The 12,487-nt window shown below is 34.7% G+C and overlaps 1 protein-coding gene across 2 annotated transcripts in view; it reads right to left on the bottom strand.

Moving 5' to 3' along the window:
* LOC150110719 (uncharacterized) overlaps window positions 1-12,487 on the bottom strand; it is a 487,651-nt gene that overhangs the window by 394,230 nt on the left and 80,934 nt on the right. For both annotated transcript variants that reach the window (XM_090400398.1, XM_090400407.1), the window contains exon 5: window positions 9,871-9,949. In XM_090400398.1, coding sequence (XP_090256524.1) covers window positions 9,871-9,949 — 79 coding nt within the window. The remainder of the gene's footprint in view (window positions 1-9,870; window positions 9,950-12,487) is intronic.

Here is a 12,487-nt window from a genome sequence, read left to right as displayed (position 1 = left end):
CTGCTATATGCATGCTATACACATGGTTTGTATGTGCTGAAAGCTGTGAATAATTTACTGATAGATTAAAGATTTGTGTCGTTCAAGTTTAACAGTATATATGGCAAGATGTGTGTGTGTGTGTGTGTGTGTGTGTGTGTGTGTGTGTGTGTGTGTGTGTGTGTGTGTGTGTGTGTGTGTGTGTGTGTGTGTGTGTGTTATTATTGTATTATAGTTTACTCCCCCCACCACCGAATCCCAATAAAATCAATTTGTCTTTAGTTTTGCAGTTGCACTATGCATTTGATTATATTTTATGGTTTAATGGAATCCAGACAACATAAAGAAAGAACCTAAATGACAGATTAATAACTTCAATATTTTGTCTCGGTCACACAGATATTACTAGTGATATAATATGAAAAACTGTAACATGCACATAACACAATAAAGTGAAAATAATTATACTCAATGCTGTAGTTCTAGGAAGGACACTCTTTATGTCCACAGAGGGTGCCCTTCCTAAGACTGTAAGTTCCCAAAACTTCCTTGGAGGATTCAATAGGAGGTCGCAAAGAATTACTGTTTTCCCATATCCTGGAGTGGTTCACACAACCATATTTATTTGATGTTACAATGTTTACATCAGATGCTGATTCCAAAAAGTCCCCTATTTATACTTGCTATGATGAAGTAAGTATAAACACAGGAGACATTTTGGAATATTTTAACATTTCTGATTGAATGTTATCTAATCCAGACCCATTATGATCAATACTAATCATATGATAATAATGTCTGACAAAGAATACTACAGATATTCCCTCTCTCTTCTCTGAGTTAATATTAATGCCTGAATGAATTATATTATTTAAAAGCATCTCACCTGCTCTTTAGTCTGACCAACACCAATTATATCAAAATGTTTCTAGAATTCTCTTCTATCTCCACTCATTTTCTATTGACTCTTCTTATAATGATGGTGTCGACATTCAATTCTTTGAAATTTTTCTGGTAGATATTTTTTCACTGTTTTCATGTTCACTGACATAAACAGCAGAGACCACATATAATAAGGAGATGACCAGCATGTGGAAATTAAGTCAACACAAAACATAATGTGGTCAGCTAAATTTAGTACCAAGTTACTTGATCATCATTTACTCAGCATCCTGGTAGATACCTAGTACCAGGTTGCACTACAGGAAAGTTTAGCATTGAGTAAGAAAAGCCACAATTAGTTCTCCACTTTCTTTATAGGATGTCTTCTTCTAGTTATCTAATTTCAACTCTTAAGCAATTTCTGTCAGACTTGCATAAGGGTTGATCACTATTTGTTATAATGCAAATGATAAAACTGATAGGGCAAATTATTCTGAAGATTTCTCAAACTGTCACTCTGGAAAAATAACATGAATGTACTTTCTTTCTTCTCACCCTCTCCCTCCTAAATGGAGGGCTGAGAAGAAAGTGCATTCAACAACCAGTCAGAGCCAAGAAACTTAGCTTCGTGTCAACCTAATTATGTCACAACAGGGCAGTTAATCAGTCTAAGTAAACAAATACATGTATCCTCTGACCAGTTCTGAAGGATGAAAACACAGAATTTTTGGAAGGAATCCCTGTCACATCTATACAAGACCAGATAATCTTCAGCTGAAAGGACCTTAATAAAGGTCACTCATATCACAGTAGGATTCAAACTCAGTTTTTCAAACTAAAGGTCAATGATACTGACTGTGCAAAGGTCTCTTTAGTGATTACTATTTATATTCCTGAAAAAAAAAAGAAATAATAAGATTGCAGTTAATTTCAATACTAGAAATACTTGTGGATATGAAAAATTAGATATATGTTTTCTAATTTTGAGAAAGATCTATAAAATCTGTTGAGAAAGATCTATAAAACTGAAATTTAAAATCAAGGAGACAAAACATTAACTAATTTTCCTTTTGATACTGAAAAATTTAACAAAAATTTGTAAAAAGTTGGCTTAATTTTGTTGTTTTCTACTAAACGAATTACATATATGAGTATATTCACAATCTGCTCAAGTGAAATAATAACTAAGTGGCTCATGTCACCACTCTCCAATCAAAAGACTACAGGTTTAAACCCCCCTGTAGGCATGGGTGTTAGTGGAAGATAACTTCTGTTAACCAGTTAGACTACATCTTGCTTACTGGAGGTTTAAAGTGGCTCTTAAAAGTTCCACGTTTAGTCTCTATTTGAGGTTAGCAGATTATCTAACCCTCAGCTTACTTAAGGTGCTAAATATTATGTACTACAGATTGACAGTATTTCATTTCATGGGATACACATAAAAACAAACAAATAAATACATACACAAATAAACTGAAAATTAATGCCATTATAAAATATAGTTCACAATACATTGAACATAAATGGGCAAGTAAAATACAATACACAAACACTTACTGCCAAATGTCAACCCACCTTCTTATGACCTACACAAGGCATGTTTTAGAGAGTTTTACAGCATGATGTAAAACTGCCAATATTCAATGATATAACAGTAAAGCAGTTCCACAGGTTAGTCAACAGAGAGAACATGAAGAGCAAACATGGGATCTATATGTATGGGACTAACTAGGCCTGTTTTGCTAGCCTGGTTGGCAGAGTAGTTAATGTATTCAATCTCCAACCACCAGACTATGAGTTCAAATCCCGCTGTGCACATAGATGTTTGTGATTGTCTTCATCATTTTTGTGAGACAACCACTTTGCTTATTGGAGGTCTGAAGTGACTTAAAAAAGTTCTACATTTAATTTACTTAAATTTAGGGGATATTAAGTCCCACATAGTTTTAAAACTGAATAAGAAACTCAAAGATTGGAATCAGAGAGTTTCTTGCCGAATATAGTAAACTATAAAGTATCGGCGACACTAGCGTTAGCCAATGCAAGTGATCCTAGTACGTAGTACAATACTGGGCAGCTCGTTGCAAAGGTGGGGAAGTTCAGATCGCTATTCTTAGGTATTTTCCATAATGTAAAAACACATTTCCTAGGAAATGTATGCTGTTATTACATTATGGAGGGAGGTCACTACCCAGACCGGTTTCAGCCTTTTTTGAGGCTTCATCAGTGAGTAGCTAGACCTAATACCTTCCTAAGGGGATATTAGGTCTAGCTACTCACTGATGAAGCCTCAAAAAAGGCTGAAACCGGTCTGGGTAGTGACCTCCCTCCATAATGTAATAACAGCATACATTTCCTAGGAAATGTGTTTTTACATTATGGAAAATACCTAAGAATAGCGATCTGAACTTCCCCACCTTTGCAACGAGCTGCCCAGTATTGTACTACGTACTAGGATCACTTGCATTGGCGCATTGGCTAACGCTAGTGTCGCCGATACTTTATAGTTTACTATATTCGGCAAGAAACTCTCTGATTCCAATCTTTGTGTTTCTTATTCGGTTTTAAAACTATGTGGGATTTAATATCCCCTAAATTTAAGTAATGTTTTCATTGCCGAAATGAAGCTTATTAGCTCTTTATACTTAAGTTCTACATTTAAGTCTCTACAGCAGTTTCCAAAATAGGTAAAAAATAAATGAAAATATATAAAAAAATTATAAAATTAATTAAAACAGAAAAAATCCTTGGCTTACCCACAGTACGAACTTAATATAGGTTTATAGCCTTTCATGGGTGGGAATCACATATAAATTAAATAAATAAAATAAAAAAAACAGTGTGCAGGGAGAAGAACTGTCAAGAATACAAGGACTGTTATTGTCAAGGACATGTTATGGTAGGGTGAATGGGTACTTTTTTTTTTTTTTTCAACATGTCCTATCTCTTCTTCCTACTCTCTATTCAACCACTAATTGAAAAAAGGAACCACAGAACATAATCATAAGTGTCAGTGTGGTTTAAAAAAATTTCTCACAAAAACAATAATCATTTTTATATAAACATTACGCCATGCAGATCACCAAAACTTTCATCGAAATATCAACTACTTCTTTCACTATTAAGGTTAGCTGCTTATAGTGCCACTGTTTTCAAGACCATTCTTCCATCTTTGGCATAGTCTTCCTCTGCTTCTCCTCCCTATTTGTATCCAGTTCTTTAATTTCCTTGTCCATTTGTTATCCTGCATTCTTTCTATACGTTTTCATTCTTTTTTGTTTTTGGATCTAATCATTTATTGGATGTATTTTGCAATATTTTGATTTCCAAGTTCCTAATATTGTATAATACTGTTATACCTGCCATGACAGGCTATTGAGGCTAACAGGAAAGAAAGATGGGATGGGTTCCATTTCACCAACAATCTGATATCCCATGCTAAATCTAGAACATTTGTTTCTAATCCTCTCTGGTTTAAGATTTCCTTGTCCTATTCAGTAACATTCATTTGCTATCTTTACTGCTCTGCAGATTCTGAAAATCTCTGACAGTTAATTTTCTCCAGTCCAACTGCCCAAGAGTGAAGCAATCTTGCTGGGTGATTTTAATATCTGAAACTCCAACTGACTTCCATTTACAACTCCAAATGACCCTTTTCCAATCCCAGTGACCAAGTCAGAAGAGATGTGGGTATTTGCTGTAAACAATATAAAGATGTGTCAATGACAGAATGAAATATTGGAAGGACTAAACTGTTGTATAATTCATCCTTGTACTGTTCTCATTACATAAAACATCTAATGCAAACTCTTTCAATCCATTTGCTGTTCCTCTAAAAAAAGACTTTCTCAAGAAGTGTTCAATAGTCACAAATTCCAGCTTTTCAAGAAGAATATCAATATGTTCCTTCTTCACCATTGTATAAAGCACCAATGTACTATAGGTCCATCTGTAACCTCTCATGTGAGAGATTAGTACAAAAATAAAGGATTTTCATAGACATCTAAAGTACCAAGGTTGAGTGTATTATTTACATAATTAAGTTAGAAAGTTAACCAAGAGTCTAAGATGACTTCTTAAATTTTAGCACAATGAAAATGTAAATATGATTATCTCATATTATTATTATTATTATTAAGCGATACCCTCCAAGGAGTCCAAAGACTCATCGAGGGAGGGCACCTACTCTACAACTCTCTGCCTCCACCATTCAATCCACCAACTACAACGAACTGCAATTACCATCATCTAAACTAATACCATCTACTGTCCACCACCACTGGTATTTTCATAGACAATCACAAACATCTATGCCCACGGTGGGATTCAAACCCACAGCCTTTGGGTGGAGATCAGATACGCTAACCACTCGGCCAAACAAGTTTAAATCAAATAACTTTAGCTCTTCTTCGAACATATTTATTAAAGTTTTGATGAAAGATCTACTCCTACAAAAACTACTCACACTGAAATTTATTTCTCCAGTTTAAATCTCAAAAATACACCTTTAGTACTTTCATAAATTATTTAGCTTAAAATAGGGATAGGGTACTGCTGATGACAACAGATGAATTGCAGTTCTTTTGAATCAATCTGATATGAGATTGAGACCAATAGGACAAAATTTAAAACTAGTTGTTGCTATATGCCAGGGAGTGCCAGGGATGACGTGGAAGACATGCATCAGCAAATTAGTACAATGAGTGTAAGTCAAGGAATTATTATCATGGGGGACTTCAACTTCGGAGACATAGATAGAAGGAGGAAAGATCACGTAGCAAGAAGTAAAATGAATTTATAGAACCTCCTGTAGCTCAGTTGGTAGAGATGCCCTTTGGTCAGAAAGATCTGGGTTCAATTCCCATCTATGATATGAGGAAACTTTATCTGGTGTCTTTTTGACTAAAGGTGAGTTAGTCGGTCTCATATGCATAGAGGCTTTTTTTCATCTGTAAACTTGGGTTTTGCATCCCTCAGAACAGGCAAAACTGGCCCCATGAACACACACGAATTTACAGTCGTAATATATATATATATATATATATATATACTTAATCATTAGGAGGGCTCAACCCACCCTCACTCCAAAGGAACGGGGAAGAAAGGGGAGAGAACCCCATACAAATAAATAAATAAATGGAATTTATACACTTAATGAAAGATAATAACTTAAAAAAGAATGCAATGGTGGGATATGAGAGTGTTGGATCTGGTTATATAAGCAGAAGACCTGTCTATAACTAAGGTAGCTACACTGCCTCCAATTGGGGAAAGTGATCATGTGGTTTTGACTTTGGAGGTAGCAAAACATCTGGAAATTCCAATTAAGAACGGATATATGTGGAACTACAAGGCAGGTAATTATAATACACTTAGGAGGCAGCTTGAAGAGGTACCATGGCATAAAGATCTGAAAGGGAAGAATGTTCACAGTGCATGGGGAATAGTCAAGGGATATTTGGAGGAAGCAATATTACACTGTATATCCAAGATCAGGAGGGTAAATCAGGCAGGAGTTAGATGAATAAGTAGTAGTCGCATCATTAAGCATGAGTTGCAAAAAAAGAAAATGTTGGGGAGTGTATATAAGGAGATAAGTGACTAGCTAACTCATGAATAGTACAAAAGTCAGGCAAGAAATGTAACCAGCACGGTAATGAAGGCAAGATAATGAGAAGAAATTAGCGAAAGGAAATGCCAAAGAGTTATTTTGTTATGTGTCAAGTACGAGGAAGAATGACAAAGGAAGGATAACTTTAATGAGTACAGATGGTAGAGAGGTAACAGAGATAGATGAAATTGTTGAGTAGCTACTGAGTGATCACTTTGAAAGGCTATATCATCCAAGTGAAGATATTATGGCAGTGGTGACAGGGACTGATGTGAGAACAGAGGTTGGTGAACCGGAGGTACTTGGGATATTGCAGATTCTGAATGCAAATATTGATGTGGGATGGAATGGGATATCAGCTGGCATTTTTATGAGAATGTGAAGGGGAAGTGGCAATGCTTTAACTAGGCTATTTAATTTAAGTTTCAGTTCTGGCAAAGTCTCAAGAGAGTGGGAGGAGGGCAAAATAATTCCTTTGCATAAAGGAGGATCTAAGTCTGTGGTATCATATTATAAACCAATCAGTATCTCTGAAGCAGTGATAAAAAGTACTGAAAATGTTGATCAAAAAGAGAAATCAGAATGGGTGGATAATAATATGATACTCTGAGGGGCAGCATGGATTTGTGAAGGGTCAATGTCTTAGTAATCTACTAACTTTTTATAATAGAGTGACAGTTGGGTCTGATAAAGGGAATGGCTGCACAATGATACTGATGGTTTTCAATGGCATCTGAGGATTCCACATGAAACTCTGTTAAGAAAACTGCAACAAATGGGGATGGATATGAAATTGGTGCTATGGATAAAAGAGTGTCCCGATGGACAGATACCAAAAAAGTAGTATATACAGGAGCAGAATTCAGGATGGTGTGCTGCACAGATCTGTGCTTGGACCACTGCTGTTTAATTTGATCCATCCTCATCAACAAACACATTCAGCAGTTTGTTGATGCTGCAAAGCACAGTAAGGTATAGTTAATCAGGGTTATAAAAAGAGCTTGCAGGAAAATTTAAATAGGCTGACAGTATGGGCAAAACATAATGGATGTCAATTTAATGTGGAAAAGTGTCAAGTTATATATTTTGGGATAAAAAGATTCCAAGCTGTGTATCACATTGAGAAAACTGTACTCCAGAAATTGATGAAGCCAGGAATTTGGGGGACAGGAATAGACAGAGGTTTTTTTTTTTTTTTTTAATGGCACAAAGACATCAAAGGTCATACTGCTAATGGAAAATGGTTAGTAGGACAATCACAGAAAATATCCAAGTCCCTAGTTGGATTTGAACCTGCAGCCTCTTGGCTAGAGAGCAGATAGGCTAACCTACTGGCCAACCAAGCTGGCAGTAGATAGAGAATTAGAGTTTAGAAGGCCTGTGTATTAAGGCTTAAGTGTTGGGAGAAACTCATGTTAGAGGCTCCATGGAGTGAAACAGCACTGAGAAAGGATTAAAAATATTTAATTGTTCCAATATTTCGTCTTAGTCACCAGACATCCTCAGGGAGTATAATATGAGACTTCTAACACAAAGGCAATATCTTCTTTGGTAGGACATTAGTCTTCCACAAATGGAAGACTAATGTCCTACCAAAAACTTACTATCCTTATCCATTCTACTAAAGATCAGCTACCAGGCATCCCTACCCTATCTAGGTGGGGCACCTGTTGGCAGCCTAGAATATAAACTGGGATCTTGAAGTATCAGTGTTTCCCATATTTTGGGAAGTTTAATGCAACTATATTTATTCAAATTGGGCTGATTTCTGAGAGCAGCTGTCGATTCCAAAAACAGTCTTTCTCATCTAAATTTACTTTGCTGGAGCATGATGGTCTTTTTCCAATTGATTCTATGAGCTGTATCCAAAGCATGGTATGCAACACTTGATTGATCATAATCATGATTGCAGATATATTTTTTGTGTTCTTCCATGCAGATGGTGGTTAATCTTTCTGTGTGTCCATAAGTAAACCAACTTGCAGGAACAGGACACTTCATGTACTTCAGGCACAGAGAGAAAGGAGCTGATCTTTAGTAGAATGGATAAGGTTAGTAAGTTTTGGTAGGACTTGAAAGCTGTGCAGATATTTACATTTTGAAGAAAGGATTGTGCAGATATTGTATTTCTTTAAAGATTCTGGCTATTTATTCTGAAGTGCCTCTAACATAGGGGATGGTGATAGCATTATTAAAATCTTTCTGAAGAGAAGGTCAAGGATTGTGAGAAGGATGAATTATTTTTTTTTTATACTGTTGTAACTGTAGCCATTTGATAAGATGTGGTGTATACAATTAAATTCTACTGGAAGAGTTCGTTACTCATTGTAACAAATAGCTTCTGTTGATTAGTGTTTTAATGATACCATATTGTTGGGGGGGGATGGGAAAGTCTGTAAATATATCTGTCTGTGTGAGTGGGTTTCCTATATACTGAAAAGGACAGGTTACCACTGTTACCAAGGTGTCTAGAAAGGCATAAACTATTATTAGTTTCCTTTTCCATAGTAAACTGGATTCTAGGGTGAAGACTACTGAAGAGAGAGAAAGAGTCTAATCTGTCTAGGCCATGAGGCCAAATGGAGAATACATCATCAACATACAGTATCTTAACCAGATAGAAGGTTTGAGAAGGGCTGAGTCAAGAACTTGTTTTTCTAAATATGCTATAAAAAACTGACAGGAGTGGGAGAGGTTAGAGGGCATATTGCTAAAGTAGCCAGAGTAGTTCACAGGATTACTTGGTTATTGAAGAACACACTAACAAGCAGAGATAAAGAAGTTATAAAGCCTTGATATGACCACATCTGGATTACTGTGCTCAGTTCTGGTCACCTGGGTTTCTTGATTATGAGGAAGTGGTGGAGGGAATCCAGAGGCAAGTGACCAAGATGGTGAGTGACTTGTGGAATGTTCCCTATGAGGGTAGATCAAGGATATGTGGGTTGCAAAAGTTGGTTGATAGACGAAAAAGGAGAAATATGATATAAACATTTAAGTTACTTAAAGAATTTTATAAGATTAGTACAAAGAAAATATTTCAGCACTTGACTAAAGGGGGCAGGACAAGAAGCCATCCCTGAAAGTTGGGTAAGAGTGGGAGAACTAGATTTTTTTGCTTGGAGAGTGATGAATGAATGGAATGGGTTGTCAGAGTCAGCTGTGAGTGCTTTGTCTGTTAATGGTGTCAAGAAAAGATATGACAGATATTGTGTTGATAGTTTTAGTTTCCCATGATGAGTCTTAAGACTCCATGGATGTGCCTGAGAAATAATAATAATAATAAATAAAAGTGAAATATTTCATATCTTCATATATATGGATTCATAATTTTTAAGGATTTGCTGAGCTGAAGTTTTATTGATTATAGTATTAAAAAAAAAACTGGATATACATACCTCGACTAAGACCAAATGAAGAATCTCTCGGATGACAAGGTAAATCAATATCATATGCACAGCAAAGCTTCTGCAACAGCTAAGAATAAAAACATAAAAATTACATATATATATTCCATAAAGCATAAAATTGTCATCTAAAAACTGCAGCAATTCAGCACAGAATCACATTTCACCCTTGCAGAGCATCTTTTATTACTCACAAACAATGTTAAGAAATAAAACTTTTAAAAAAATTTAAATATCAACATCGCTAGGAAATAACTTTTGCTGATGGTTTTATACATTTCACAACATTCAACTTTTCATATATTTATTCCCTCCAAGTTTTCCAGAAGCGAATTATCTATGTCAAAAAGAAAGGTGCGTGACATTAAATCATATTATGTTAGTGTTGATTACTATACATCCTCTTCATTCAAAGAAAAACCATGGTCCTAATGATTTTGCCTTATTTTGGACAAAATGTACAATCAAATGACAATGCCATGCCAGTAAAATTAGGAAATGCACTAAAGAATATTAACATGTATAACTTCATTAAAAATAAAAAATAAAAATAAAAAATTCAGTTATTTAAATATAACTAACAATTATTCCCTATAATAGCCTACAGTTGACTTCCGGTCAACAGTAGGCTATTAACTTAACTAAGAGCTTACTGTTGATTGGAAGCCTTACCGATAACATGAACAGTCAATTAACACATATTTTGTGTGGTATGTATGTATTATATACTATATTCTTACAATAAAGTAAGCTAGAGAAAAGAAAATGTTATTAAAGAAATCATAAGGAAGTGAAAATACATTTACAGTACTGTACTGTATTTAATGATACCATTAATTTTACATCATCTGTTTACAAGATGAATCTGTCAGTACCTACATCAAGATCGTTGTATATGGTACAAAACACTGCACATGATATGCATATTACTAATACTAGACATCAAAAAAGGAAAAGATAATGTGAAAAAGAAATTATTTTTATTATGTTTATTTACAGGTATAACAATTCCTGCTTTGATAACGAAGCAGCAGCAATATGATTGCTTTAGGGCGGCCAAGTGAAATCAATATGATTGCTTCTCAGTAGCCTAACCTATACACTAATGAAAAAATCATTATAAAATTATTTTATGCTATTATGATTTAATACTGCATCTTTACATTTGTTTATATTTCTCTCAACTGCAAATGGCCATATACGGCCTGTAAGTGTTTGTGTGTGTGTACGTTTTAATAAATTTTAACTTTTTATAATAGATTTGTGTATACTTTATGGTAATAAATGATAAAATAGACTAATATCTACATATATTTTATGCATTCATGACATACCTAACTTTTTAATTATTTCGATAATTCTAAGCTACGTGGTTCATCTGCGAGTTTTTTCAAATTGTTGCAAATCTCCAAAAAAAATTTTCCAATATATTAAAAAAAAAAACGTATAAGGGGACCTGTGCAGTTCAAACCCGCATTCTTCAAGGGTCAACTGTATATTTTTAGTGCTTGCTGTTTAAATGTGCCAAATATTAGTTTATTAGTTTATGTATAGTGGTGTTAAGTGTTTGGTTTTCTAGATATTCTTAACAGTAGTGTTTCCCGACCTGTGGTCCACGGGATAGTTTATTTCCATTAAACTTTATCTTATCATGTTGCCCACACCTGGGATACTTGCAATGTATATCTCTGGCTCTTGAGGCCCATGGTTTAAGTAAAATTTAACACGAATGTTGGTACCGTTACTTCTTCCCTTTGTAAAGCAGAGGTGAATAACCAACCCTTTGTAATTTAATTTAATTTAATAAATTATAATTTATAATATTATATTGGGTTTGAGATTTATAATATTATAATTTATATTATAAATAAATTTCATAATATTATACAAGTGTGTTTTTCTCGGTTTAATATTCAGTTTTTCTGCTTTTGGTCAAATAATTGAGTTCACAACGAAACTTCTGATTTTCAATTTGTTCACGATTTTATTTAGATATGGATCAGTGGTTAAAGTGTGGATCGTTGAAACGCAAGACAGACGATAATCCGAGTGGATCTAGTGTGGTCGAAAATAGTACTAGTGCAGATAAAGTTTCTTCCCTCAAAAAATCACGCAAATATTGTCCATCCTATTTGCAAATGGGATTTTAAGTTCTGAATAAAGACGGCGAAGACAGACCACATGGTGTTCTTTGTTGTGAAGTGTTATCGAATGAATCTATGAAACCGTCGAAGTTGAGACGCTACCTTGAAACAAAACATGGAAAATCAGTTAATAAGCCAATAGAATATTTTCAAAATAAAAAACTGCAACTTTGTGGTTCACAGAATTTAGTAAGGTCATTGTGTGTGGAACAAAAAATAAAAAGGCTCTTCTTGCCTCTTATGAAGTCGCCCTTCTGATCGCTATAAATGGACAACCCCATACAATTGGGGAAGATTTAATTTTGCTTGCGACAAAAGCGATAACAAAGAACTTGTTTAGTGAAAAACATGTCAATGAGGTGTCTCTAATATCGTTATCTGACAATACTGTGAAAAGAAGAATCGACGAGATGGCTCAAAATGTGAAAGATATTTTGCTAGAAAGGTTACGTCATAGTGAATAT

Source organism: Typopeltis vanoorti, chromosome 1 (assembly GCF_054136105.1).
Source record: "Typopeltis vanoorti isolate ZY-2024b chromosome 1, IOZ_Tvanoo_1.0, whole genome shotgun sequence".
NCBI classification, from domain to species: domain Eukaryota; kingdom Metazoa; phylum Arthropoda; class Arachnida; order Uropygi; family Thelyphonidae; genus Typopeltis; species Typopeltis vanoorti.
Note: the sequence above shows the minus strand (reverse complement) of the source record. Positions and strands in the feature narration are given on the sequence as shown.